Source organism: Neodiprion lecontei, chromosome 3 (genome assembly GCF_021901455.1).
Source record: "Neodiprion lecontei isolate iyNeoLeco1 chromosome 3, iyNeoLeco1.1, whole genome shotgun sequence".
In the NCBI taxonomy this organism is placed as follows: Eukaryota; Metazoa; Arthropoda; class Insecta; order Hymenoptera; family Diprionidae; genus Neodiprion; species Neodiprion lecontei.
Genome location: NC_060262.1, coordinates 30,872,970 through 30,887,624, shown reverse-complemented (window position 1 = coordinate 30,887,624; position 14,655 = coordinate 30,872,970). Strand labels below are relative to the sequence as shown.

The 14,655-nt window shown below is 33.0% G+C and overlaps 1 protein-coding gene across 10 annotated transcripts in view; it reads left to right on the top strand.

Annotated features, from left to right (window-relative positions):
- Positions 1-13,367, top strand: part of LOC107225270 (dynamin) — a 31,167-nt gene extending 17,800 nt beyond the window's left edge. For 4 of the 10 annotated variants that reach the window (XM_046735393.1, XM_046735385.1, XM_046735389.1 and 1 more), the window contains 5 exons: positions 598-773; positions 887-892; positions 1,429-1,620; positions 4,248-4,343; positions 10,900-13,367. In XM_046735393.1, coding sequence (XP_046591349.1) covers positions 598-773; positions 887-892; positions 1,429-1,620; positions 4,248-4,343; positions 10,900-10,963 — 534 coding nt within the window. In that variant the 3' untranslated portion in view covers positions 10,964-13,367. Of the gene's footprint in view, positions 1-597; positions 774-886; positions 893-1,428; positions 1,621-2,351; positions 9,993-10,899 lie in introns of those variants that run through there. The other 6 variants (XM_046735386.1, XM_046735390.1, XM_046735388.1 and 3 more) reach the window with 3 other exon arrangements.
- The last annotated feature ends 1,288 nt before the right edge of the window (positions 13,368-14,655 follow it).

Here is a 14,655-nt window from a genome sequence, read left to right as displayed (position 1 = left end):
ATTTTTCGTGAAAACTTTACAGGAATGTGAACAAGATGTTTGGACGGAAACTGTTATTTATTTTTATAAAACTTACGAATAATTCCTTTTTTCCCAGTTATCCAAAGAAGAAATAGATAATTTGAAGAATTTCATTTCACCTCTTACTGTAAGTCCTTGTCCTAAATAATGCTTACCGATTCCTAAGCTAATCCTTATCCCTACCTTATTCGTTTTTTTGTCCTTGTAACAGAGAACAAATCTGGATATATGTACGCTATGATTAATTTGATGATATTTTGTATTTAAAAAGAAAAGAACGTTCGTATCTCAAAAGCAAAAACTCTACTAATTTTGTGTATTCTGTATTGTAACAATATATTTGTGGGAGAATATAGTGGATAAAGACTGAAGTGTCTCTGGAAAACCACAGTGTATTCAGTATTTATAGCAGATGATAATATTGTATGTCCGTGTAATGCAACAATGTTCCGTTGATTGTTCGGCGATGAATCAATGGGGCAGTAATTTTAACTGAAACAATGAACAGATGACTTTAATTATAATATAATTTCAAATCGTGAATCCTTAAATTACTAATGCTGAGAGAATTTTCAGTCTTCTATGATGGAAGAATCACCCGAAGAAGCCCAGAAGCGCGAGGAAATGCTTAGAATGTATCATGCTTGCAAAGAAGCTTTACGAATTATTGGAGATGTCTCAATGGCAACAGTTTCTACACCAGTACCACCTCCAGTCAAAAGTGATTGGCTGGCGTCCGGTGAAAATCCAAGGTAATATTTGGATTACATATTTGCATGCTCTTATTTGCCTATGTTACGAATTTACTACTTTTCTACATCTTTCTGTCCGCTTTTTCCATTTGCTCTGAACGTGAACGCTTCAGTCTTGGGTAAGACCATATATTTACTCACTCATACTTTACATTTCTGAATCTTATTACACCTCGATTGTCTCCATTTTTACCACTTTTATTTACGATTTGTCTTTTTGCTTCGTCAATCTGTAGTTGATGTGAACTATTTATAAAAAGTTTTTTATATTGTTCATACAGTGTGAATATAATTTATCTAATTCAATGACCAGTTGCGCATTGATATATCATGTCATAAGTGTTAGCTAAAGCACTATGTTCTGTGCCAATTGAGCCAGAGTGCATCAATATTGGTATGGATTGGGAGGAAAAAAACAGATAATTAAAAGTATCGAAAGTTGAATATCAATTTTAAAGTGTATTATTGAAATTGCTATTATGTGTTATTTCTAGCCGCATACAAACCTTCAAATCTATTGATAACTTCAAGTATCCAACTTACATCGTAAAAGACATTTTGACAATTGAATTTCTTAGTCACGTGTGACGGATGAGTAAAGAACCAGTGATGATTATCATTCATTGGTAAATACTCATTGCATGTTTTTTTACAGGCTGTCTCCACCATCTCCTGGTGGGCCGAGGCGAGGTGTTGCACAGTCAATGGTGCCTCCAGCAAGCTCGCGGGCTCCGCCACCGGTACCAGCTGGGGGACGACCAGCACCAGCTATTCCCAACAGACCTGGACCCGGTGCACCCCCTCCAGTCCGAGCCACCCCTGGCCTGCCACCACCACTCATACCATCGTAAGTACTAATCGCGTGCTTTACTCTCTTTATTTAAAATTTCATCATCCGTTGCGAACTGTTGATACACTATTAGTGTAAAATGAAATAACGTAATTGTTACGCAAATTTCACAAAGTGGAAATTATCCTTACCAATATCTTTTTCCGAAACTTTGAAACTACATTACGTATTTTTAGCAATGTCTTATCTTCAATATCTTTTTTGAAGATTTTACAATTGTGATAATTAGACGATTAGGTCACTAATTTGAACAGCATGTTCCAGTTACTCACAGTTCAGAATTAGAGTTCAGGTCTTCACAAAATTAAAAAATGGATGGCAGTTAAATACAAGAGTTATTTAGGGGTGTGGTAAAAGAAAATCAGGGCAGGTATTGAAGTTAATCTTGAATGATTCCTGGAATGCAAAATACATTACGTGTATGAAACATCACATACGTTGTGATCTTGAATAATATATGAATGCTTTGTGGTAATATTTGTGCATTCAGCTCCAAATACGCTTGAATATAAAGAAGCTTTGCTATTGATTCTACTGCCTACAGGTCTGTGTTAATTATCTATGTAATACCTATTATAATACCTAGGTAGAGATGAGTTATCAATTTATAGAGAAACATTTTCTCACTAACGGAATTCCAGATATTTTTGTGACTCAAAATCTACACGCCAGGCAATTTAGTTTCATATTCAATCGGGCTGCAGTGTTAATGTTCCTTTTTATTCCAGGCGCCGACAATAACTTCTTCACATTAACATCTAGTCGCTACTAACCCATATATATTTGTTGCATCTAGTTCGTAAATATTTAATACTCAAAATGTTCTCACTAAATTGTATTCTATATCTACATATTCTATGTATAGTACGTGATAGTTGCTGTTGGAGGTGTGCAAATTTGTACAATAAATGTAAAGTTCACTTATAAAATACTCCTTGCCGGAATCACTTTCAATTTATGGTAAACATATCTACGGCAGTAACGTAACTTCAATCATTGCATTGTGGAATTAGACATGTTTTCGGTCATCATTGAAATCTAACTTTGGTTAATAGGTATGGTAAAAGCTTTTCAAATGTTATTATGTTTGTCTTGCATTTTGGAGATAACCTGAGCTGCTGAGTCAACATGCAGTTTCTCATGTACAGTAACGGCAGTATTGAATAAAATTCTATTATTGTTGATATCGTCTCGCTTATACGTATACCATCAAGTCAGCTTTGATGTGTAGTTACTAAAATCTGCACATCTCTGCTAGTGTTACTAACAGCATAATTTAGCCTGGCAATACTGAGAATTTATGAAATGCAAGTACTTGTCTGTTCTTAATTTAAACATGATGTGTTTTGGATATTTCAAAAAATGTAAAATACAATTTATTATTCATGTTTAAATTACTTTTTCCACTGTTGAGCTACTTGCATTTCAAATTGTATGTAATTCTTGTATATACCATTTGAAAATATTTATAATTCAGTGGTTAACGGTTTTTGGTTTTCACCAAATAACAATTGTAACAAATAACAGCATGACATTGCATTTAACACCCAACATTCTACAATCGGTACTGTATCATTAGTATTCTTTTGACGTCATTCAGTACAGGTGTCCACATGTCAGCAATACATCGTAATTTTTGAATTACGTACTCATGTTTTTAATATTGTCACTAAGCCGAATACATATTATATCACTTGAAAATTTCCCTGGAGAAGGACATGTCGGCGCCTGATTATAACATGAGCTCGATTCATATTATGCACTCTGTTTGTTAAGTGGATGCGTAAAGACACGAAACTAAGAATGTAATGTGCGCCCGATTATAACGTTATTTTCTCTATGCACTTTCTTTTGTGAGTGGATGCTTGGTGATAGAAGACTAAAAATGCAATTCTATAACATCAGTGATACATAACTACTGTTAGGTTCTGAAAAAGTGGAACAAACTATAAACCAAAAGTTTCAGTTTTCTTCATCTTGTGTAAAGAAGATCATTTGAAAATCAGTTATTATGATAATACACATACGTGAATATAAATTTGAAAGTGAATGAAACGCAAATTCATTTTCAATGTTATTATAAAGATATTTGCGAAACTTTCGTGAAAATCAACTAATTCTTTAATTCATTGAAGTTCGAAGGACGATTTTTTCTTCTTCTTCCTTAATGGTTATATCCCGTTAGAGCAAGTGCCAGAAAATTATTTCTTAAAAATGGCACGGGGCTATCTATAAACTATATAACGCTATTTAAAGTGTTGCAATATTTTTAGTCCTACTTAATATGGGTAAAAATTAGTCAAGCGTTCCTAAAGTGTAGAAAATGTCAATCGGCCACTGGAATGTTTTTTGTTTTTTTTTTAACACTATCCACCCAGAAATGCCCTATTTTAAGATGCACATACCTTCTGAAGAGGCTCCAAATTATTTACAATGCAAAGAAAATGGATCAGTTTGGAACAATGTGGATGTCTCAGTAAAAACTCAGTACCATTGTTCACAGCCTTGTTTCTACAGCTATTTTGAAAGAAAATGGAACCCTTAAACAAGCATATTATTGTGTTAAGCAAAACGTAAACTATTTCTAGTTAATTTAGAGTGTAAATACAAACTGATGTGTTTAGTCGTGGGGGTGGGCTGCAGCAACGAGTGGGTCAAGCTGCGACACAGGCTGCTGCTAATGCTGCTATGAACGAGATGATGGATGCATTCAGGATCAAGTAAATAATGAAAAAAAAATGCTATCGCTTGCCATATCCAACTTTGCAGTTGCCTATCTAAATTGAAATGAATAATTGAACTTATGTAGAATGGTAGACTGTTCAGGGTTAAGATGAAACTAATTCTAATCTCTGTTGTATGGAAAAAGTTTACTAATTTGCAACTAACTTATTGATTTCTGTGCATGATTTTACAAGCTGAATTAATGACTGTTAGATTTCTAAACTATTTACAAGTATACGACATTGGGAAATAAACACAAAGTATGGTATAACATTATTCATATTGTATCTCATGCGATCATGAACAGACTGCTTTACCCTTGGATCATTCTCAAGGTTCAACAGGATAGAATTAGTATTCGATTTTACAAAACCTATCATTTAGAGCATAAATGGAAAAGTCCCGGGTTAACAAGTTTTAACATCAAGGGTAACTCGTCTCGCATGAAACCAATACATTGATTGAAGTACACATGCACGTGTAACCCAGAGTTGAAGAAAATTGAATTGTTCGTTTTACAAATTCGTGTATTTGCAAAGAAAACAAAAATTATAATAATAATAGGTATTCGTTGAACCGTGTCTAAGGACAGTTTTAGGTAATTTTTGGTAAATTCTAGAATATATTTACTGTTTCGATTCCAACTAGATTTTCAAAATTGCTTCTTAGTATACATTCATATGTACGACGATGCAAAGTCTTATCAAACTTTGTGTACTGGCCAACGAGCCAGAGTGAAAACTAGTGTACAAATCAGACTATAGAAATTTTTCATAACTCAGATCGGAGAATTTTTATTCAGCTCTTGCCATGGCTGTTTATTCCAAAACTGAAGTTTCAACTAAAATCTGTAGTCATGATATACGGTATTAGAAGACATGATATGTGTATAAATTGTATACTTATCTAATTGTATGCTACAATGGATTGTGGGACTGGACAAAATAATAAATCCCGTATTGGATACTGGACTTGAATACGATCTTGAGATTTCTTTTATTTACAACATAAATCAGGCTGTTGGAAATTTGGATAAAGAAAATTTTTCAACAGACTATGACTAAACGTCAATTAATAACTAGTGTAATTCTAGCCACAAAATTGTTACAGACAGATTAAATTTTGATGCTACGAATGAAGTGAACTTTTCAAAAGTTGCTTGGATATGTGTTGTATGTACTTCAATTATAAATGATCACAGAAATGAATATGACTTTCTGGGTTGCGATAAATGTTCTAGAAATGGATTTTTATTCAATCGCGATTGAATATTGTATCAATTATATAAAATTGGCATTAGCTATACCTGTACAGTACCTAGTTTTTGATTGTCTTGTGCTGTGTTTCAATTGGATAATAGATCATAGCTAATTATGCAGGGAATCTTTGGTGAAAGAGGAAACCTCCGAGCCATGTGTGCACAACTTTTACGTGAGCCGAGCGTAACGGACAAATGCTGCAAACGAAAACTTGTGCATGTGTTGGCACAGGCGTTGTGCGCGTAGTTCGGAGGTTGCCCTTTCACCAAAGATTTCCTTATTGGCACCCTAGTTCTTAAGTGTATATTTAATACACATAATATTTGTAGGTTTGAAAAGAGGAAAGATTAATATTGTTAAATTACTGAATAGAAAAAAAAAAAACTCAATCTAACGATCCAATGGTAATTATTACGATGTATAGATATTATATTTTAATGAAACGTTAGTTGAGAGATTTGACCCTTGAAAATTGGATTTTTGCTTTATTTGATGACTGACGTCTCAAAAAAGTAAAAGTAATTCACCAAGTGTTGGACAGTTCGCAGCGTTGAATTCATTGACGCCATACGTGTTTTCAAGTAAATTATTCAGAATTATCAAATTCAACTCTGTGTAAAATAAATTTATTGCTATTAATGAATGATATAGTTTAAATACAATTTTAAATTATTCAATTGCGAGAATTGCTAAGCAGCTCCAATATAATTATTAGTTGTGAAAAACGTTTCCGGCGTAAAGAATATAAGTGAGACCAGTGAAAGTAAAGCAAAATGAGACAGGTAAAACTTGTATGAAAAATTATTCTTCATATTTTTCGAAGGAACCCTATTTTGTTCCGAAAAAAAATTTTAAAAAATCAATGCAGGTATGCAAACAGAAACAGAAAAATTTCACTCGAATAATCATAATCGTGTGCTTTTCTCGAGTGTCCCACTTTGCAGTGGGTCAAGTCCCCCTATTCTTTGCGTGAAATTATGATTGATGTCAAAATTATTTTGCTTCGTGAAATCAGAACCTGCTGCGAATGTGTTTGAAATGGATAAAAAGATTAGTATTTATCAGCTGAGCAATCGGTTTAATTTTACATATAGTCGTAAGTATAATTGAAGGTTCTAACATTCCTAGTAAACGGAAAACGATTCCCTAAGTAACTAAGTCCTGAAAAGTCTACCAAGAATAGCGGTGATTATTAGATGTCCTTACTACAAGTAAACTCTGCCGGCATTCCACAAATAGATCAGTTGAATTAGAAATATAAGCATTTCTTGCAGTTGAACCGCAATGTATTGTTTTCTGATATAGAAGAATAAATGTTATCTTCATATATAATTACTTGATAACGATTCTCAGTGATATTTACAATTATTATCGGACAAAAATGTCATGCTGTTATGATAAAGCGATCTCGTATTCACTGTACGGTTATATCATCGTGTTAATTAAATTTTAAATGTTAGAAATCGATACTGAACAAGTGAAGTGCTAAGTAGTTTTAAAAAATTGGAAAACAGGAGATTGAACTTTAGTATAAATTTGATGTTTGGTCGTTTTCATTTATAGAAATGTCAGTGCGTTGATAAAGATTGTTTAACTATTAGCTACCTAAAGCAAAACCTACTTCATCATAATATGTGATATATTGCAGCTACCTTCGGAGTTTATTGTAAAAGATAATGAAAACATTAACTCTATCGTCAACGAAATTAGAGATTTGTTATAACAATTATTTGGTCTTTTCAAATATAGAGTATCAATCGTAAGTCATGTAAACGTTATCGCATCAAATTATTATATCTGAATATACTTGATCCGTATGAAGGTTACAACATTAATTGCCAAAATATATGTCAAGTTCTGCTTAATAAAACAATCTATTTCACTGTGAAAGTGAATGTTTTTTTCAAATTAAATGATAAGAAAAACGTCAACTCGTACCATTCCATTCAGAGCTGAGCAGTGCTACATTCATATATGAATAATATTTATTATTTATGAAAATATGTGCAGTCACGAGTGGCATTATATCGGAATGTTATTGTACAGTATACATTGTATATCTAACAGATTCATGCACTGTTGCCAGGCTAATAAGTTATAAATCTAGTCTGTAGCACCATGTCCCATGTTCGGTAGATATTAGCACATTAAGAAATGTTCAAAGTTACCTACATTGCAGTTTCAATTAACTTTTACCATTTCATTTTTTTATTTTTTATTTCCTTATAATTTTCGATCGGAGTATGATTTCTGTACGCAGGTCAATCTGTAAAAATCACTTGCGTGTAAGTAGTAGCTTGTTTTCAATATATGTGAAATGAGAAGTAAGTTCACAGATCAAACGACAACGAACAGACGGTGTAACTAGTTATTTGGAAACCAGAGTCTTATGAGTTAATTGATGGTTTCTTATATTCACTCTGGATTCATAAGTCAATTATTAATACGACTTCTTAGAAGAAACGCGATTAGAGACAACTTAGAATAGATATTAGTTGTAAATTTTCCAAATTAAATTATATTGAGAACATGAATTTTCCTTCTGTTTTTGCAATTACTAAATGCTCTCACGTAGTACTGAATATGGGGCGGAAAAATTGTTACTGTAGTAATGCACTGAACTGATCGCTTCTGTGACTAAATAAAACAATGTTGGTAAATATATAACAATTAGAAAAAAAAAACAGAGAAAACTAAAAAATAATAATAATATTTATGACATTAGCGTAAGTAGTTATTGCAATTTAGATCGTAGTACTACATAAAATGATGAATCCCAGGGATATAACATAAACTTGCTTGCGGATATTCAACTCAACTCCTAAAGTACTCCTTAACAATATTTTCATTCAGATCATTCGAGAAATTCATCTTCAGTATTCATCCGCACCATTATGAATAATACGGCTTGGTATCGCTATTTTCATTTTCAAATCTATGTTTTTTTCTGACTATACTTTTCATTGTGTTTGTTACAAAATTTACATTGAAACATCAATAACATTTTTCTTTTATAAAATCGAAGTTTGATACACTGAATGCTTCCACCTAGAGCCTTAATATTTGACAGATAAGTATACCAAGTTGAATATTTGCAATGTATAGTGACTTCAATAAAATAGTGTCCTCGATTAATTAATGTTACACTTCTAACGGTTTAAGAATATTACTTGCCATCAGACGTTTGAAGTGAATTTAAAAACGAAAAGCTAAAATACTTGTACGTGAAGTAATCCTTGGTTCAATTGAATTTATATTTTTGTACTATAGTCATATTTATGTAATGAATGCTTTAAATTGGGGAATTCTGATTTTATCAAATGATTTTGATCAATGCAAAATGATATCTAGTGGAATATCACACGATTAGGGTCTTTGCGTAAGTGGTGTGCCGAATATTATCGATTCTTCATACTAGTGGTGTACAACTTTCATACTCGTCTCGACTTCGGGAGTTAGTCCCCAGGCAGTTTTTAAAAATATTGTATTACCATATATGCACACACATACATGGGAATCTTATAGTCTGAATACGCCAAAATGGAAATGTATGACAAAAATTATTCTTTGGATGAAAATATTTTGCATATAATAATAAATCGTAAAACCTGAAAATTTATGGGTTGAATTTTAATACGTACCTATGTGGTAGAAACAATTTCCTGGGGTCCACTTCTTAAGTTGTACATGCTAAATTTGCACTATTCCGTGTTTCTCTTTGCTCATCGTTCCGTGCTGAACGTAATTAGGTTCCCCGGTTTAAAATATGAGACATATTTTCTTCTGGTTATAAATCGGTTACATAGTAGAATTTTAATACATGGCTCTTCCAATCAGCAGCTTAATTGATAACGCCACATAAGTCCATTTCACTTCGAAGGTTTCTTGGTCTTGAAAGATTTAATACATTACATCAAATCTAGCACATAATTTATGAAGTATCATTGGTATTATAGGCTCAAAGCCTTGTTGAAAAACCCCGCGACCAACATCTATAGATGAGGTTTCCATCTTTTTTTTTTTTCTTTCTCTTGAAGTGTTCCTTCACGTAGGTAGACTAAGTTTTTATCATTCAGTTGTATTGCAATGCGTTGAAAAATTGTAATAATTATTGGTAGACCATATACCGGGAATCGTATTGTGGCATATGAACATAGACACACACATACACACACACGCATGGGCATCTGCAATTGTACCTTCCAAAGATGAAATGCCATTCATGCTTCTAACGTAGGGTTACTTCACGAACGTACTCTAATATATAAAACACAAGTTTTATGTGAACTTATATTGTATAAGAAGTACACTGATTATTGCAATATAAATGTGTATATAGGGACTACTATACTATGTTAAAAAATATAAACGATTATGACATAATAATCGTAAATTGTACGAATACTGGACACACATTTATACATTATTTGTAAGATGTGTGCCTATGTTCTGTCTTGTTATTAATCCTAATCTAATTCCTTTTCCTCGATAATAATAAATGTACACGTTGTTGCTTCAGCTTACTATCATAATTCATTATTTTCTGTTTCTAATTAGTTTCATGTGTATAATAAATTATCTCATTTCATTCACGGGTCTTTGGTGTTTCTGTGCTTGACATGCATTTCAGGATATGTATATGTTATTGTTTAAGAATCAAGGGATTTCTAAATCAAATTGTTTAATATATTATTTCTAAGGTCGCTGAGTTTCCCATTCTTTTTTCTTCTATGTTGATATACTTCAGTTACTGTTTGCAATTTTGACAGATTTTTAGAACTCCTTCGAAACTATTCTATTCATGCATGTCTTACTTTTTATGCATGTTACGCAAGAAATGTTTTCAATAAAGTGTTTTCAGTATTCATTGTGTTATTGCATTCATATGAAAAGAATTCATTTGATCAAAACTCGGCATTCTATATTAGTTAATATTTTCATTAGCTCTGGATAATAATGATTATACGTATTTATTGAAATTGAGAAAAAAAAATAACACTTTTGTATTACAAAGTATACGCACAGTGTAAATTTAATTTCTGTATCTTTTGCAGTCTATTCAATCAATATTATTAGTATGGTCAGCTCATCGAATTATTGGATACTTACATCGAATTTTTCTGATGCCAAGTTCCGTAGAACCGGTTTGTCATTCTGGTAACGATGTCAGATTAAAAATCAAATTCAATAATAACGTAAAAAAATTCATTGGTCATATCTCATCGTATTATAAATTAATCGTTATTATTTATTATCACATATAACTGTTACTCATTAAATATGTATGTTGTAGGCGACCTGTTCCCAATATTCCCCCCCGAATTCCTGACAGACCATACTCTGGGCGGCTAAACTGAGCTAGTGCATAGTGCATGCCTGCAACACGTGCTGATAAATACTATCTTCAACTCCAAAGTGTATAAAGGATCAAAAGAAGGACCGTTGTATCCAATGGACAAACGAGTATACGAGTGTGTGTAGAGTTGTGTCAAACTGTGAAGACTGCTGCCGCACACAGTGTTAGAAGATAGTGAAGAAGAGAGCGAGGGAATGAGATGGGACCAAAGTAAACAGGTAGTGAACTATTATACCGATCCCTGTTTATATAAAGTCAACACTTATAAATCCAGAGTCATTTTTATTTAACGTGATATATTAGTCGATTAAGTATTAGCATTGCACCGCACGAGCAATGGAGCAATAAGTCAACGAAATTGGCAGCGTTTGTTTATCGAAATAACAAATGTCTATTATGTCAATGCATCCTTGTCAGCAGACTTGCAAGGTTGGTGGTCACTAACTTTTTTCCATCCTAATCGAGGTCTATTGTTTAAATAAAATACCCTATGTATCAGGATGAGGAAAGTCATGTGGCATAAAATGGTCGAACTATATAATTGGACGTAAGTAAATTTATACCGAGGTCAGTAACGAAGATAGTTTCTTTTCATTAATTAATTTGATGAGTAAAAAATATATCTTTTTTGTGAATGGCGCAGCCGTTACCAAATCAAGGCTTGGATTGATAAATAAGGAATGTGGCTAACAAAATCTTCTCATTGATCTGCTGATATTAAGACTTGAATACCCTGAGACGGAAAAAAAAGAAATACTAATAATGTAATTCGAAAACAAAGCAATGTAACACGTTCATCAACAGTTATATTTGATTTTGATACTTAGAAAATTTTACATTAGAGTGAAATGGCATCTATTATTTGGATGAATGACTTTACCGCGTAATACCATGTATCATTTTTTCTTATCATTATATTCGTTATCGTGTATCGGAAAATTGAAATATATCGATTACCTCGCAGAGAAGTAACACACTTATACAGGCTCTCTAAAAATATTTTAACTCTAACATTTATAACATGCAATTCTACTTTCAGGGTATGTATGTGTTTTATTTTTTGATGCCGGCATCAATTAAGCAGGTGGGAGCTTCCTTTCACCTTGTATGTGTATATTTTATCTTCCACTCATTCTTGTCAGGCAACAATTGGATATTGTCATGTAACCTGCCTCCTACCTAGTTAAACAAGATAGAGTTGCGGTGTAGAAAAATTGAGATAACACACTGTGAGAGCATAATTCTTCATCTAGTTACTTTTTCCATTGCATTACTTGTACAGCACAAGTCCAATATTTAAAGTGAATTAAAAATTGTTGAACCTGTTGAAGAGCGGTGCATTTTCATTTTAATGAACACCCATTAACACAGCAACAATTAATTTCAATTATAGAAAATTTTAAATACGCAACAATAAAGTCGAATGAAATATTTTTCTTCTCTTTGCCACACCCAAGGTTGTCGTATACTAACTTAGCGTGTTTCTTTTTTTTTTTTTTTCAAATATCATTCAACTCCAGTGAAGAAATATTGATCCGTTTTTTCGTATAATTATCTCTTCATAGCATGAGGAATGTATTAACGTACAAACATAAGTAATAGTGAAATATGTATCGCCGCTAAGCCATAAGTGCAACTATATTTCCTACCTTTCAAATCAATTTATACTCACCGCGTGTACAAATAGATGTTAAAATATGATAGACAATGAATACATTTTAAACCTGTAATCGAGCAGCAAACGAAACCAGGACTATAAGACAAGGCTAGCGCTCAGGCAATTTTAGGCTTAATTAACAATTGAAACTGTATCAGACATTATTTTGCTGCATGCAGAATGTTTAGCAGCGAGGCCATTTCGAATATAATCATTGTAAATTTTTGATTCGATTTAAGTTATTTAATACAATATTTTCTATCAGTAATGTCATTATGATTCTTCTCTCAAATTTAGCGAATCACCAAGTGATCATAGGCACGATTTAAACACTATATTAGCGAAAAATTTTACGATTTTGGATGTCACGCAGTATGTTCTAAGAATTATCTGATGCAATTATATGTTGGATATAAACACTGATCAAGTACATTTAATTTCATCATAAGCTTGCGCTACTATAATTATTGTAAATAAATCGCTATAGTATTATATGTACATGTATTGGCATAGAAGAATTTTGTATTCAACCAAACATTGTTTCAATTGCCAGTCCGTTATACAATGCAACTCGATGACTGATGAATGTACCTAGGCTGTATAATACTAATATACGTTATTTAATAGTCATAATAAAAAAATCTGTCATCCTTACCTGATAAACGGCTCTACGCCCGCAATATACGTCTATAGAGCTGTCTTAAGGCCGTCGTGAAAATAAAAACTAACTTGGAATACCGACCTTAGACTTCTGTCGTTTGATGAAAATCGTACCATCAAATGACACTGAGACGGTGATATTGATATTTTTGAATATACATTTTTGGAAATATTCTTTATTTGTAAGTCAAAAACAAAAATTATTCGATTGAAAACCGATGATCATGTTAGAAATGATTGAACGAAACTTGGATCGCATGAGTGACGTGCTTTGTATACATGAACTTGGCCTCCTTATACATAAGGTAAGTTTGTTTTTAATTCCGAACGATTTATTCACCTTTTTTTTTAATTCTTCCGCTCGTCTGTTTCAATGGTTTGACAGAACAAAAGAAAGAAACAGTCCGAATAGTGTTCACGGGACCATATTTTAGATTTCAGTAAACTAAATTTTATTGTGAAAACTGAATGCCAGATGTCTCATCCCGATAATTCGAAACAAGATAAATTAAACGACGTAATATTACAAATGACTGCGTTAACAAATGCAGTTGACGAATTGCGCGCAGAGGTGAATACGATCAAAGTCAAATCGCTGTTGATTAAAAATGAGAGGATTAACAATGAAGTTTCCGCAAGGAAAGCAATAATACATGAAAATGTTGGTAGGAAAAAGTCTGCTGCAACATTGCGAAAACTGAACGGTCGATCTCAAAATGGGACACAAAAAACATCTGGTCGTCAGATAGCTAAAAACCAAGATTCAAGTGAAATTTTTTCCACAGATACTGCCATAAATTCGCCACCTTACATGCCATCCGGTAAAAATATTGTATTGTCTGACTACTTTTTTCAAGAATTGCAAAATTCGTCTGCCTTTTCGAAGTGGGTGTCAAAATCGTCGCCAACGAACAAAAATAAATCGCAGAAACAAGAGCCGAGTAAAACGGCGGAAAAACGCGAGCCCGCAAGTGCCAATGTTCAATCGATAGGGAAAAAAATTAGAAACAGCGAGGAAACTCGGAGAACTTTGAAAACTGAAGAGAAAAAGCTCATCACTGAAAAAGATGGGAATGCAATAGTTGGTGCGAATAGTAGCAACGGTAAGAAGAACAAGAAGCAAACTGTAAAATCAGAACCAAGCGGTAGTTTGGACACTGCTGAATCGAATGATTCTGCCTCTATCGATACACGTAAAGCTAAAAAAAAGCTTAAGCAAAATCGCAGAAAGATCAAATCAGAGGAACTGTCTTCGAATGAACCGAGTCAAACATCCAATAGTGTCGTGTTGACTAAAGTAGAAACGTTGGATCGGAAAAACGTAAGAGATGAACAAGGTGCAAAAACTCCGGAAATAGACGGCCAAAGGAATGCTA